At 40.3% G+C, this 16321-nt stretch overlaps 1 protein-coding gene across 1 annotated transcript; it reads left to right on the forward strand.

Annotated features, from left to right (window-relative positions):
• Nucleotides 1-9739: 9739 nt before the first annotated feature.
• LOC149839051 (glutelin type-A 2-like) lies at nt 9740-11493 on the forward strand. The gene is made up of 3 exons (XM_090003983.1): nt 9740-10021; nt 10297-11020; nt 11114-11493. Exons 1-3 carry the CDS (start codon nt 9826-9828, stop codon nt 11265-11267), a joined length of 1074 nt encoding a protein of 357 aa, XP_089860109.1. The 5' UTR covers nt 9740-9825; the 3' UTR covers nt 11268-11493.
• Nucleotides 11494-16321: the final 4828 nt, after the last annotated feature.

A 16321-nucleotide genomic window follows, 5' to 3' on the forward strand; every position in this document is an offset into this window, starting at 1 on the left:
TTCATGCATAAAAGACTCACCAGTGCTTAGGCCGGGTTTGGGTCAGTGTTTTGGCCAGACCCACTACGATCGAGTCTAAGTATCAGCCCCATAAACGGTCGGGTAAGACCCGATTCTGAATCGAATCGCATTTGATAGGACCCAGGATCATAAATGAGATAGGTTCAATTCGCTCAAAAAAGTCCGAGTTAACTCACGTGTACCAACTCAAAGCGGCTCATCGTGAATGTTGAACCTTGAGGATGTGTTTGATTACTTATTAAAGATTGGACTGAACAACACAACATAATATATAGAATACATGTTTTCGCCTTCTGTCTGTTCTGTAACAACTGTACTATATCCAGAGCATGCAAGGGCTCAGTAATATGCATGAGATGAGAACACCTGGCGTGCACAGGGCATAGTGACAAATATGAGGAGATTTTGACAAATATCGCGAGATTTATGAAAATCTCCAGTCGCTATAAATTGCCTGAAAGTTTAAAACGGTAATTTCTCACGAGATTTTCAAAATATTGCAAGATTTATTAAAAAACATAAATACCGTGATTTAAATGTGATACTTACATTTTAAACGGGTATTTATCATGAAAAAACATGTATTTTTTTAAATAATTTGTATTAATATTTTTTTATAAAAAATATTTTTTAATTTATTTTTTTGTTGCCAAGATTTTGCCCAAAAAAAATACGAGATTTATGAAAAGTTTTAAAATTCTCAAGAGTTTTTGAAAAACAAGATTTTGCCGTTTTTAACATTTATCACTATGGGTATAGGGGTCCTTGCAAAAGATTGTTGGGTATAGGGGTGGCAAAACCTGACCCGACCCGCCAACCCGACCTGCCAACCCGCCTCTTAGGCGGGTTTGGGAAAAACCAACCCGTTTAATAAACGTGTCGACCCGCCTAACCCGTTTATTAAACGGGTCGGGTTTGTGTTAGGGGTATGCCAACCCGCCAACCCGGCTGACCCGTTTAATAAACGGGTTAGGCGGGTGGGTCAACCCGCCAACCCATCTGCCAACCCACCAACCCGACCCATCAACCCGACAACTCGACCCGCCAACCTGAGAACCCGTTTACCCGACCCAACCCATTTATTAAATGGGTTGGCGGGTCGTGTCGGGTTACCCGTTTATTAAACGGACCGGGTTCGTGTTTGCCACAGCCGACCTGTTTAATAAACGGGTCGGGTTCGGGATGAGGTATGCTGACCCGCCAACCCGTCGGGTCCACCCGCCAACACGACACGATTGCCACCCCTAGTTGGGGGGTACTCTGAAAGAAAGAGCTGAGGGAGCGTTTTAGTTTGTATCAGCTTTTAGATCGATCGTCCGAGAATGACACTCGCTCATAAGCAGGCTTTTGGAAACTTTCAAAAAATTAAAGCATTAGATTTTGAAGAATTAAAAAATCATCATTTTCATTAAAAAAACGTGATCCAAGTGCTATTTGAATTCTTGAAAACCTTCATGAAGAGAGAATGATCTTTCATGTCAGTTACAGTGGTAATAAATGGAAATTAGAAACAATAATCTTAAATAAAAAAAATATGCAAATTATCTTGCACAAATAAAACACAATCAAAATCAATATGCTGGAATAGTATAGTAATAATATCGACTAATTGATTAAAGACTACGAGACACAAACTTGCATGAGAAAGTAAAGAAAATCAATGAAGCCTGTCTTTAATCAGATGCGTTCATAAGATAATGCTTGTCCAATATACACAAAACTGACTAATATAACAACAACAAATGCATTAATAAGAGATAATTATTTAGAATTGGATATGAGTGTTAACAAAACCATCTCTCTTTAGTTTTATATACACAATATGATGTAGAGGAAACGTGTAATTCTGTCCACAATTTTTATAAATGCAACATGGATGTAACCATCATATGTTATTTTCAGATTTTACATTACGATAACAACGTCATTAGAACAGTTTTCGTTCCAAAAGTTTACATAATCAAAACATAAACATAGACGTAGACATGGTCCTGCACATAAGCCGTTTTCATTTCATATATAACTATAAGTAGATTGTCATTAGAACAAGCAGCTTCTCTAAGACCTTGATCGAGATTAGTTTTTTTTTTTTTTTTTGAAAGGCAAGCTGGAGTTAGGCAGACCCTACCAGTTATACAACTACACCTTGGGGTTTGAACCTGCAACATCCCAACACAAGATGACGTGCACCAGCTGCTCTTACCAGACAAGCGGAGATTAGTTACTACCAACAAACAAAGCCCCCAAAACCCACAAAAGCAGCATTTGCCAGTGACCTAGAACCACACGATGCAAAAAAGCTGACCACCATGTGATGTGATTAGAGGTGCACACTAGCTGGGCTCTAGCAGAGCTCAAGCACAAAAAGCTCTGCTTGAATAGAGCAGAGCTTGAAAGGTTGTTTACAAACTTGGCTCGAGCCGCATTAACTTACATTTAAAAAAATAATTAATTGTGTAGAGGGCAGGATACACATTACCCACTTGACCAAAGGCAGGTTTTATGATTATTACTCAACAAATATGACTTTATTATTCGAGCTTAATCAGGCTAATCGAGCAAAATCAAGCTCAAGCTCAGCTCGTTTACTTGAACAGACGAGTCTGAATCAGGTTTTAACGAGTCAAGCTCGAGCTAGTTTGGCTCATTGTGTAGCCCTAGATGTGACTACTTAAAAATAGAAAAAGACAAACCAATGATACATGTAAAAGGAATCTCAAAGCCCTAAGAATTTTTTTTTTGTGTCCCACCATCTCAATGTTTCTAGCAAACACAAATTTTTTTTACCTGATTTTTTATAGCACCCACCATCAGTTGGGTTTATTTCAAGGAATCCTGATCGGGTGCAATATGATGGAACAAAATTTTGTGCATTAAGCACTACCATCGCCCTTCATCAGTCTTGGGTCCCACACTTGACTGTCCCAAGATGGAGGGCGGTGCTTAATACAAATATTTGTGCAATCATATTGCACCTGAACCTTTCCCTATCTCAAGTACCTGAGCCAACTTGAACATGGATTTTTAGGTATGGGAAAAAAAATGCTGACCAAAATGTTATTTGGGTTGGCTCGATGACCCCAACACGACTCAAGTAATATGTGGGTCTTGTTTGCACTGCGATTTATGTTGGATATCTGACCTGACCCAGATGACCTAATTGCTAGCTTAATTATATAATTTTTATGTTAAGAAATCAAGCATACCATTAAAAAACGTGGGTCAAGCCTGAAACTGGGTACTTGCTAGGGGAGTGGTTTGGGTGCGACATGATGAGTTACATACCTGACCCATTGATGACGCAGGATCAGGTGCACTCACATTGCGCAAATGCATTGTGCTGCTGCACATGATCACCCTTCATCCTCTGTTGTACAACCTGTCAGAGTGGGGCCCACCACCATATGGATGGTGATCAGGTGCATTGGCACATTGCATTCGTGCAATGTGATTTCACATGATCCCATTAACGGGAATCTTGGGCATGACCGAACTATGGGTGCAGCTAGGTCAGTTTGGGTTGGGTCAGGTCTGACCAACCTGATTTCATCCTTATTTGTCTCTGGGCCAAAATGAGACATGCATTTATTAGGGGTTATCCATTTATTCTTTTTATTTATTAAATTTTCTTGGTTCAGTAGATTTTTTTTTTTAGTATAGTCATTTATGTAGAGAGAGGCAGACCATGTTTTGCATTTAATAAGGTAAGGGTGTTAATGGGTCGGGTTTGACTCGGACCTGTACCAAACCGGATAGGATCGGGTTTGATGACAAATAAGAAGGTCAGACTAAAATCCGGGGTCAAATCCGATGGTTCCGATTAATATATGAAGCCAGGTATGGTTTATGAAATTTTATACCAGACCCAGATCCAACCCCAGTTCTGACTAAGATCTGTAATTTTTTAATATAAAAAGGATAAAAAATATTATTTTATCAGGTATGGTCCTGATCTGGTTCATATCAACATCTCGAATCAGGTTTGGATCTGGTTCTACCTGAGTCCGAACTTAACCTGACCCGTTGACACCCCCATAATAAAGCGATACTCCCTAATACAGGGTAAAAGAAGTAGGAATACACTCTACCGATAGAGGCTTTCACGGCCTCACAAGTGGGTCTTTCCAATTGATGGTCGCCAATATGGCCACCTCAAGAGGGTCGCTCGCCTTAGCATTTCACATTCTTGTACAGTGCATCAGAATGACTGGGATTCTCGAATCCAACGGATCTGATCCAAGAGAAAAATTGAATGTTCACATATCTCTCTCCCCCTATGTGGGCCAAAGATCGAAGAATTTACATTGAAAAATGGACATCCTATCCTAAAAAAATAAGATCAGAAATCCAATTTTTTCCGATCTGATAAGTGTGCCTGGCTTTAAATCTGAGCCTTTGGATATGAGATATGAAGGAATCAAATTCCACCTTAGATTAATATAAGACACAATTTATCATGGCGACTTTTTCTACTTTTTACTGTATTTTATGACGAGCGGATTGAATCCACCATCTTGGTGGACCTCAAGATGAGTGGTTTATCCAGTGGGTCGGAACTCGGGTACTTTGGTAAGTACTCAGCCCAAGTACTAGATCAGACCTCTTTGAATCTTAATGGGATGTTTGGATGCACCTATTTATCCCAATAAACAAGATAAAGCAGTGAAATCTTGTCTGGCTCCAAAATAGAATATTTGGACTTATTCATTTAGCTAAATGGGTATGTTATGTTTTTATTAGAAAAGAAGTGATAAATGTTGACGTGTATCGCAAAACCAAATTAGAGATGGTAATTGCATACCTGCAGATGCTATGAAAATTAGGTGCGGGTGTTCGTCCTCAAACGGTTGATGCCAATGATGAGCCCAAGCCTTAGGTCGACGGTGAGCAGGACCTTATACCACGTAAACCTTACCTGAAATTTGAGATAATCTAATAGCTATGAATCTCTCATCATCTTCATGGCAGCCTACTTCTTTTATAATGACAGGAAGAGGCAGTTACATGAATGTGGTCTCTCCACATTCACGTAACTCCCACCCACTAACTCCCCATTATGTGACTTACTAAGAGGCCCACTAATGGTGTCAAACCGGGTCACCCAATAGGTTGGACTCAGATCCGTTATGTTCAATATTCTCTCACTTGACCCATTGACAACAAAAGTGCACTTAATTCGAGATTTATACCTTTATCTTAATTTTATTTATCATGTGGGTTCGCATGCTACCTTTTATCACAAAAATGAATCATACGAGTCATAGAGATGAACACTCCTTTATGAAATGTCATATTTTTATGTACTACTCTACAATTCACCTTCATTGCTTTAGCATGTTGAAATTACCTTTATGAATGGGTTGATATCTTACATATTTTATTGGTCATTTAATATTGTTATTCTACTATTCTCTCTAACCAAATAAGAGATCTTCTATGCAAAATCAACAATACACAATCACATTAATATTGTTATTCTCTTTATACAAAATCAACAACATACAAAGTCATAGAGAATCAATTCATTTTCACAAATGTGATCACATATAATGTATTGTCATACATCAAAAGAAATAAAAAAAGACTCATCCCCTTTACATGTTGGGAATACAATCTCGGTGCTAGCCCTTTAGTAAGGGGATCAAGAGTCATTTTCTTCGTCCCAATTGTATCAATACATATCAGATGATTCTCAGTTCTTTATTTAACAAAATATTTTAACTCCATATGTCAATATGAGGTCGAACTCTTGTTGTTATTTGAAAATGACATGGCTGCTTCATTATTACAAAAGATCTTTAGTGGTCTCTCAATAGAGTCCACAGTCCTAAGATCCATAATGAAGTTTCTTATCTAAATGGCTTGAGATAAAATCTCGTATAAAATCAATAATTTTTGTCCCAATAAATTTTAAAAATTCTCTCAATGTCCTACAGTGAGAGATAACACCTCAAATATTTTTAGCCACTCGTGATTGCAAAAGCAACTGGCGAAATAGTCTCACTTCTCATGGACATCATTTTAAGTGTTCTCACTTCTCATAGACAACCTTCAGAACGGTTGTTCTATTCTCCGTATGAGTGAAAGATAAATCGTTCTATACAAGATTCATATTGAAAACGTAAATACAAGACATCTTATTATTCACATTTTCTAAGACAAGCATAATTGAGTTATTATCATTTCACTTTAGTGAAAACGATAATACTCATAACTGCTCTGTCTCTTCAATTCATAAAGAATTGACTTCAGTTGGTGAAACTAGCAAATCATGTAATCAGAGGTAATTCAGCATTGTACCTTTGGGTACAAACATGTTTCATAGGCTGTAATATACATCTACTATACTACCCAGTATGAATTTGAAATATAATAACCTACCTTTGGGTAGAATTGTTGTTTCATAAACTCACACCCAATCATAATAATGAATCTTAATACGGTCCAAAGAATCCTTAATCAATACAACTCAGATCACTTTGATGATTATATGAATCGATCAATCAAGATCTTTTACCAAAAATATATTTGTATTATAGAGTATGCCTATGGAATCCTTAATCAATACAACTCAGATCACTTTGATGATTATATGAATCGATCAATCAAGATCTTTTACCAAAAATATATTTGTATTATAGAGTATGCCTATGCATACATGTTAATGCATGTATATTCATGACAAAATATACTTTATATCGTCAAGATACAAGTTCATGTTTCAACTTATATGCATAAACTAATTTTGATGATAAAATGTCACGAATTTAGTTATAATTCATGCTTAAAACATCATGCATAACTTAACTAACATAAAACACATAAATTAATATGCATAAGTTATGCTTTCTTAACAATGAATACTTATAAAACATGAAAAATAAGAAAAGCAAGCTCATATGGGTAAAACCCGGAGTCCTCAAGTTAAAATCAGTCTAAAAACGCCACGAACCAGTCTGAAACATTTTTGAATCGGTCATCAAAAGGGCCTGAGCCGGTTTTGGACCTATTAAATTGGTGTAAAACATGAACAAAAGCTCATAAAACCCTATAACCGATGTAGAAAATCCATATATCTTCATGGATTCATGAAAACAGGGTTTCTACATCTTGAAACTGGTGAAAAATCATAAGTAGCCGGTCAAAAATAGCTTTGATCCGGTTCTGAAAAGGGTTGTTGATCTGGTTCAGTTTTGAATAGTGTGTGGATCCTGTTAAAAAAGAATTTGGGTTTGACTCGATCCAAATAGGATCTGGGTCTGACCCGATATAAACTGGATCCGAGTCTAACCCGATCCAAGCATAACCTGGGTCGAACTCAGTCTTCTCCGGATCAAACCCAGACCCGGAACCCTAATGGGTCCAAATCATAACCCGGTAAAATCGAATCAGACTAGACTCAGAACCCAAATGGGTCCAATATCAATCCAACCAAGTTGGATCCAACCCCATATTTGGATCAAACCCAAACCCTGAACCATAATGGGTATGGGTCTAGTCCAAACCCACATATCAGATCCGATCTGACCGGTTCCAAATCTTGACCCGGTTCAATCAGATTGAACCAGACCCGAAGGCCAAATGGGTCCGATTTTGATCCAACCAGGTCAGATCCGATCACAGACCCAGATCTCATGTGGGTTCAGGGTTCTACTGGATCAGACCAGACCCAGATTCATTATGGGTCCGGGTTCGATCCTGAGACAGGACTGTCCTGTATGGGTCTGAGCAGACCCGATCGACCCAAATTAGTTCAGATCGGGTCTGCCACCGGGTCGAAATACCCGGTCCGACCCAAAGTTACCAAGCAAGACAAAGAGGCTCGTTCGATTTCCGAGAAACTGACTGCATTCGGTTTCTCAAAAACCGAATGAACATGCCGCCCAATGGCGCCCCACGGCGACTGCCGCCACCGGCGGTCACCGGCACCGCTGTCAGGCCGAAAAGTTGCCGGCGAAGAAGACCCCCACCAGCCCTCAGTCTCTCCGGCGACAACAGACCCCCATCTAGCCCGACGGTAGAGGGGAAACTGCAGAAAAGAGGGGCAAGTTTATGCCGAATGCCGTTTATTTAGCCTGACGCTCGATGAAACAGGTGAATCGGTCGGCCAAAGGGCCGCCTTCTTCACGTTTGCGGCAGCCGGAGCCACGATGGTGGAGGGAAAGGGAAAAGGCAGAAAGGGGTTTTGAAACCTCGAATGCTGCACGTCGCCGGACGGACACCGGCAATCCGGTGAACCCCCCCCCCCCCCGACGACACCCCGACGAAGGTAAACCCCTTTTCCAACGAAAAGGGTTTTGATCCTCCCTGGCCGAAAACCCTTTGACAGAAACCCATCCAACGAGGTTTTTTGGCGTCTGGCAACAATCCGGCGAAAGCAAACGGCGAGCCATCGGCAGGTAACAGAATCCGACCCTATCCATTTTTTTTATATATATACAGAGGGTCCCCTGCCCCCTGGGTTTCACATTTTGGTCCGGCGATGCGGGTTCCAACTAAAGAGTTGTCAAATACATTAAAGATCCAGAGGCGATCATCGATCTGACCCTCGACTGCTCGAGATCGAGCTCCCGAATCTTGCCGCTGACCTGATCGGTGAGGTCCAGGTGGATCAGATGCACAAGAACTTGTTTCGGCGTCCGCCCTTACGTTCTTCGTAATGTCGGCAGATGCAAAGGCCGGACTTCTCCTTTCGGCCCAAACGAAAGCTGCGAAGGGGTACACACGGTATGTGCAAGTGGATTGCTTTCCCATCCAATTCATGCCTTTTTATTCGACATGGATGTTAATTGGATTGCATTGGAAGTTTTTTGATCGATTTTTTTTAGGATCGAAATCTGAATCGGATCGAAATTCATAACCTCTATGTAAGGGTGTCAATGGGTCAGATTTGACCTAGATCCGACCCTTAACAAACCATATGGGGTTAAGGTTTGTTGATAAAAAAGAGGTCCGATTAGAAAGCAGATCGAACTTGAAAGGTCCGATTAATATATGGAGCCGGGTATGGTTTGTGAAATTTCATACGAGACCTAGGTCCAACCTAGGGGTGTCAACTGATCGGGTATGACCCTATCCCATCCCATATTGGATCATATAGGGTTAGAGTCATTAACTATCCGGGTCGGACCCCTGAGGTCCGAATATTAAATCGGTTATGGTTTATGAAATTTTATACCAAACCGGGTCTCAACTAAGTTTCGATTAAGATCTGCAAATTTCAATCATAAAACTTAAAAAATATTATTTTACCAGATATGAATCGGGTCTGGTTCATGTAATTTTTATCAGATCTGAGTATGGTTTTCTTCATGAAAAATCCAGTTGGACACAAATCCTGATCTGGTACCCGTATCACTTGCTTAGATCTGTGTTTAGACCCACCCATTTTAGGGGAGGTCTGACCCGTTGACACCCCTAGTCAAACCCTAATTCCAATTAAGAAATGTGAATTTCAATGTAAAAATGATAAAAAAAAATAGTGGGGTTGGGTTGGGTTGATCGAGTGTTTTTAGTTGAAAAGAGCAAAAAACAGGAGAAAGAAAAGGAAAGAGTTACGTTGGAGAGAGAATTAAGTTTAAATTTTTTAGCAAGAGATAAATATAAAGATAAAGATAAGACGGTTTTAATTTCTTTTAGGTGGGATTCTCTAAAACGTACTTATCCATATCTTGTGTAACTGTGTTGCCTCTCTCTATTATAAATTGGGTACTCTTGCCTTCCTCTCTGTAAGTAAACAACAATCTACTCTGCGTATCCCTCTCTCTTGCCTTCCTCATCCCTCTCCCAGTTTTTCCCATCACAATGGAGATCGATTTGTCGCCCAAGCTATCCCAGAAGAAGTACGGTGGAGATGGAGGCTCCTACTACACGTGGTCGGCTTCTGACCTTCCGATGCTTGCTGAGGCCAAAGTCGGTGGGGCTAAACTCGTTCTCGAGTCGCGCGGCTTCGCCCTTCCCCGCTATTCCGATTCGGCCAAGATTGCTTACGTTCTTCAAGGTGATCATTCTCCTAGCTAGTTTTCTTGATTAAATACCGATCTGATCTCAACCCAATTAAACGTACGGATTCATCTCGGCGAGAAGGCCGGCGAGGGTTCCGCTTCTCATAGCTATAGTTGGGAGGAGAAGGGGGATCGCTAAATGGGGCTTTTAACCGATCCTAGTCATGTTATACGGTTCCTGATTATCTATTGCTAAAAACCTCAACCTGTTTAACGATTCCATTGAGATGGAGAAGATCATCACATGTTTGTTGAATCGTCTTGTTCACAGGCAGCGGTAGGGCAGGCATAGTGTTGCCGGAGGCTACCAAAGAGAAGGTGGTGGGCCTGACCAAAGGCGACTCTCTGGCCCTCCCGTTCGGCGTGGTCACATGGTGGTTCAACGATGGCGATGTGGAGCTCGTCGTTCTCTTCCTCGGCGATACCTCCAAAGCCCACGTTCCCGGCGAGTTCACCGACTTCCACCTGACCGGTTCCGGCTCTCTGTTCCACGGCTTCTCCACCGAGTTCGTGAGCAGGGCATGGGATCTGAAGGAAGAAGAGGTCGGTAAGTTGCTGAAAGCCCAAACCGGCACAGGAATCGTCAAGCTCGGGCAGGGCCAGAGCGTGCCTTCTGCTTCGGCCGAGGATGCCAAAGGCATGGTTTTCAACTGCGAGTCCGCTCCGCTCGACGTCGACATCAAGAACGGCGGCCGGGTCGTGGTTCTGACGGACAAGAATTTGCCATTGGTTGCTGAGGTTGGGTTGGGCGCGGATTTGGTGAGGATAGACTCCTCCTCAATGTGCTCCCCGGGTTTCTCTTCCGACTCTGCTTTCCAGGTTACTTACATCGTCAGGGGCAGCGGCCGCGTTCAGGTCGTCGGAGTCGACGGCCGTCGGGTTCTGGAGGCGAGGTTGAAGGCCGGTTGCTTGTTCATTGTCCCAAGGTTTTTCGTCGTTTCGAAGATTGCTGATGGCGATGGCATGGAGTGGTTCTCTATCATCACCACTCCACAGTAAGTTTTATATTTTGTGATTACCATTCATTGATTATATACTCGAGTAGACTGTGATCATATTGTGAATGCTGTATATGTGTTTGTACGTAGGCCGGTGTTCAGTCACTTGGCGGGGAGGACTTCGGTGTGGAAGGCCTTGTCACCTGAGGTGCTGGAGGCGTCTTTCAATGTTTCGCCGGAATTGGAGAAGCTGTTCAGGTCGAAGAGGACCGCTGATGCCATCTTCTTCCCTCCACCAAATTAAGCATCCAATTTTACACGATCTTCTACAGTCGTCTGGGTCTCGTTTCTTTGTTTTTCTGTTTGGTGTCTAGGTGATCCATGTGATCGGTTATGGTTTCATTTTCGCAAACCTGGTTTAGATAATAAATAGTTTAGTTAGTCGTGGGTCGTGCTGAACTTTTGATAACGATGTGAGTAGCTTGGATGCATTGCTACTGTCAATAAAAGCTTCATTTCTATTTACTACATAGGTAGTTTTATTGACCATCAACATACAAATAATTTTATGATTATAAGTTTCAATTTTTAAGATGGTGAAAAATCGACATAAAAATTACAGCATTCCCGTATTCATGGCCATATCCATATGACAGATGAGAATGAACTTTACCACAAGAAAATAGTAATCAGAATGCAACCTAGAGGGCTTGTATCTAGATCACTAGATACCAGTAGTCAGTCAACATGATACAACCTAGAGGGCTTCAGATTTTTGGTGACATTGAAGAACTTAAGCACATGAAACCATCGATCCATTCTCTTTAACCGGTGAACTGCTACTGTGTTCGGTATAAGCTCATGTGAGCACACCCGTCCATTAGTCCCTGGATAATCATACATAGCCGGTAGGTTGCTGTACCTGTTTTTCGCCTTGTTTCCCATCAGAAACCAATTCCCAACCATTCTATCTTCCTGTCCAATTGCATTATCAGCTGGATTTTTTGATTCACTTATCCATTCCACCAGGTCCCATGACAACACATATCCCATGCCAGACATGTGACCAAGGTATGGCTTCTTACTTGCACAGGGGATGATATAGCCCCATAGTAAAGATCAGTCCTAGCAAGTGCCCTTAGAGATCTGGCCAGTGCCTTGATCCTTATGAAGATGTCATCATCGGCCTTCATTAACGTAACAATACGGAATAAGGATACTCGGCAGTGACGAAAAGAACACGCGCGTCTTGCCAGAGTTCATATTCTTGACACAATTAAGAATAATATGCGTGTGTCCTTCCTTGGTGAGGTTATAAAGCACAAAACTTTTAAGTACATGTATGTCAAATTATTCTAAATTCATGTTTTATTCTCTTAAATTTTAACTTACATAATTCTCACATATTTTTCTCAAAAAAAAAAAATGTGATTTCTACTGAATGTAAATTCACTAGTGGTCTTCACTAAAAAATAATGGAATTTAATCTACTTATTTATTTCTCATATCTTTTTATTATTATCATTTTATTATTTGCAAAATATCTATAAAAAATCATCAGAGGAAGTGGCGGAGATCGTAATTGTCCGCAGGAGTTAAGATCCCGATGAGGAGGCAAAATTCTGGCAGCAGAGGAGCTGGGGTAATTGCCTTGTCATCGACCAAGTTCCGGTCTGAAGATCAAATGTTGTGCACAAGTAGATGATGAGCATGAGGGAGAGCAGGCTAGCCATAGCTATGGATAGGATGTGCCCTCTTCCTCCAATTATGGTTTCATATGGTTAGTTTTCTTGTTGCATAAGTATCATTCTTCAGATCATGAGGTTAATGCCGCATTAGCAAATGCAGATGGCGTGTGTCTTTTCTGGTTTTCGTGATACCTTTTGCCACAAAAAGTAGCCGTTACTCACATTACATGCTTTGGCACGTGACATTTGTAGTATAAAACTAAGCTAAAGTAATGAGTTTAAAACTTATAAAATAAATTGAGAAATGACTTGGTCATCTTTGATATCACCAAAACTGGTGATATTGATCATATAACACACAGGTGTCAACCTGGTGGTCCCCAACTGATGGAGAGACTACGGCGTCATTCCTTCCTTGCACTTCATCACTCTTCGGATCCCGCTTGATCATATGTGATCGGATCTACCCTACATTCAAACCTAGCTAGTAGCCTAACCAACGGTTATGATTAGTCTACATTTTCACCTGGATGTGGACTAATCTTAGCCGTCCAAATGGCAAAGATGAACGTATAAGAGGATAGAATCTTGTTTTTACTCTTCATTAATCGCAGCAAAGGACACGTTTGTCATAATTCAATATTGGTGATATCGAACATGACTCGGATCCTCTGGGGAATTGGGAAGTAGGACACGGTGAGTGAGAAATGAATGGATAAAACTTTTATGAAAAATAAAGTTCATTTTTGTGAAGCAACAGAGAAGCAAAAAACAATATTAACTGAAAAAACAAAAAAGAAGCCGTAAGTTGTATCCTAATCCTACATCTTAAATCCTAATCTTACATCTTAAATCCTAAACCCTAAGTCTTAAATCTTAATCTTAAATTTCTAAATATTAGGTTCAAATTTCATGAGCGTCACCCCTTGGGCAAACTGAAACGTGGAGACTCCCTGGGGCAAAGGGCAAGCTCACGGAGTTTTATGCTACAAGGACAGTGACCGTAAACACGGTAGGCAGAGCCAGCCAGCACAACTAAGTCTCTGTTTCTGGGAGCAGTTTTTTTCGTGTAAATATCAAAAAAGAAAAAATTATAAAAGCACAAGCGAGGGCAATAGGTATCAAAAATTAGATACTTCATTGTTTTTTAGAAATTGACATCCTCGGCATCTTTTCTGAAAATGTAATTAAAAATTTGCTTGCGCTTCTTTGTATAGTTTCCAAAAAAACTTACATGACATCTTGTATTTTTTTCCAAAAAAATCTTTAATTATCATATAAAATTTAAAAATAAGCTATAATGTGTTTTAAACATGTACATATTTGTATGTCTTTATTTATGTGTCATAAAAAGGTTAATATAGCCATGATTTATCTCGGCCTGACCATATGGACGGGCTGTTAAATATCGAGTATTTTCTAACAAAGGCAACATTTAAGTAAAAGCTGCACTTGATTATCAAGTTATTTGCATAATCATGCAGATTATTTTATTATAATACAGGTTCATGCCCATAAAATGGTATAATTCAAATGCATACCTCTTTTTTTTTTCTTTTTTATGATTAACCAAAATAGTACTTTAAGTTAAGTTCATTCAATAGTGGTTCGACTTTTTGTTCAAAATCTCACCCTTATAGCTACTATCAAAAAGTGGGTAAGTCACCTTGTGTTGGGACGTTGCAGGTTCAAAACCCAATGGTATAGTTGTATAATTGGTAGGTGTTCAAATTCCACTAATGTCTGCTACTAAAGGTAGTATATAAGTTTGTTTACTAGAGCCAGCTTGAGCTCAAGTTCAGCTCATGCTTGGCTCAGCTAGACATGAGCCCGAGCTCGAGCTTGAGCTGGGTCCTATGGTCAGTTCAGTTAGCTCATTCATGTGTTGGGTTCATTGGACTCATTTACCAGACCTAGTATCATTTGCTTTTCTATCCCTCCCTCTTATGTTCACATATAAACCATTTACATAGATAGGGATCTCATTTTATTTGATCTGAACATGAATCCAAAATATATGCAATAGGTTCAAATCTGAGTCTGAGTCCAAATAACATCCAGCAAAGTAGGATTGAATCCATGTCTAACACTTCCAGATCCGATAAAAGAAGGCTAAAAACAAGCATTTCACATGTAAAAGCTACAAAAAGATTGAATTTGATCTTGATCAAAATACAGGTTTGGCATAAAAGACTCATTCAATTCCAAAAACAATTGATTAAGTGAATCGAATTCTGATCCCAGTGTATATTTGGATCTTATTTAAGGGCCTGCATAAAAAAAGAAAGCATCGATCTGATTCATATTGGATATCCAACCAAAACTGAAACTCTTCCACCTGACAAGGATTTCATTCAGACTGATAGATCCGGCAGTGTATATCTGAATCTTAGTTAAATCTGGATGAAATTTGGTTGAGTCTAGTTGGATATGGGTTAAAATCAGATAAACAGCCGAGCATATTTTGATCCATATCAAAGAAGTGGAACTGACCCACTTTGGCTTTTCCCCATGAACATAAATGGTTGTATTCCTTTTCAGCAATACAATAGACCCACGACACCACAGTGACATCCTAGTCGAATCTATATTTAATGGACCCACTCTTCAAAAATATAGATAGTACAATGTCAGTATGACCTGATTCATATCCAACCCGTTTATATTTTAGCCATAAGATGGGGTATATTGAGGGTAGGACTACCAACGGGTTGAGTATATGTCGATATCTAACTCGACTTAATCCCAAGTATGGGCATAAAAATGCCAACAGGAACTCTATTTGATTTGACCCAACATGATCCAAGTAACATGTATAGTAGGGGTGTCAACCGGTTGGGTTTACCCGGACCCAACCCTATAGGGTCTGGGCATGGTGATAAATAACAAGACCCGATTAAGATCTGGGTCTGGACCCAAAGGTCCGATTGATACATGAACCCAGGTATAGTTTGTGAAATTTTATACCAGACATGGACCCCACCCGAGTTTCGATTAAGACCCACAATTTATCAATGTAAAAATGATAAAAATATGGTTCTACCGGGTATGGTTCGGGTCTGGTTCATGTAGTTTTTATCGGATCCAATTATTATTTTTCTTATATTGGACCTGATTGGACCCAGGTCTGGACCCAATATCATATCCAAAAATTAGATCCAAGTCTGGTTCCACCTAGGTCCGAACCAAACCCGACCCGTAAAAAGGGTCGTCTCCATATATAGTACCCTGACCGACTCGATCTGGCTGTTCAAGTTCAAATCTTTATTTTAAATACTCGACTCAACCCGATTTCACTACGGGTCTACATTTTGGACCCGACCCAAACCCATGGGTCCACCAATATCAGTTCGGGTAGGGTCTAGTTTGATCTGTGTTGATGTGCACGTGTACCTAACCTGTTCATAAGAATGGACCATTTTCTAGTTTATTTAAAATCACGTATGGAAGTAAGAGAGTCGAGTCCTATTTAGCCTCCACAGACCTGGCCTATACATTAGGGGTGTCTCTGACCAGACTAAACCCTAAACCCAACACGATTCGGTCTGGTTGTGAACCCAAACCGAGTCGATCAAAAAATGAGCTAGAATTCCTTCCTTTACTTCTCCACGGGCCCATCCATCAGGGCCGAGACAAAGGGTGTCCACACTCGGTCTCATCTCCCTTTTGG

This window comes from Nuphar pumila, chromosome 4, assembly GCF_984573655.1.
Source record: "Nuphar pumila chromosome 4, dmNupPumi1.hap1.1, whole genome shotgun sequence".
Classification (NCBI taxonomy): domain Eukaryota; kingdom Viridiplantae; phylum Streptophyta; class Magnoliopsida; order Nymphaeales; family Nymphaeaceae; genus Nuphar; species Nuphar pumila.

Bases quoted from the DNA above. Each gene is read 5' to 3' on its own strand.
- LOC149839051 (XM_090003983.1), top strand. From the start codon at position 9,826: ATGGAGATCGATTTGTCGCCCAAGCTATCCCAGAAGAAGTACGGTGGA. The intron at 10,022-10,296 runs GTGATCATTCTC...TCTTGTTCACAG, and splicing joins GATTGCTTACGTTCTTCAAG to GCAGCGGTAGGGCAGGCATA. The intron at 11,021-11,113 runs GTAAGTTTTATA...GTTTGTACGTAG, and splicing joins TCTATCATCACCACTCCACA to GCCGGTGTTCAGTCACTTGG.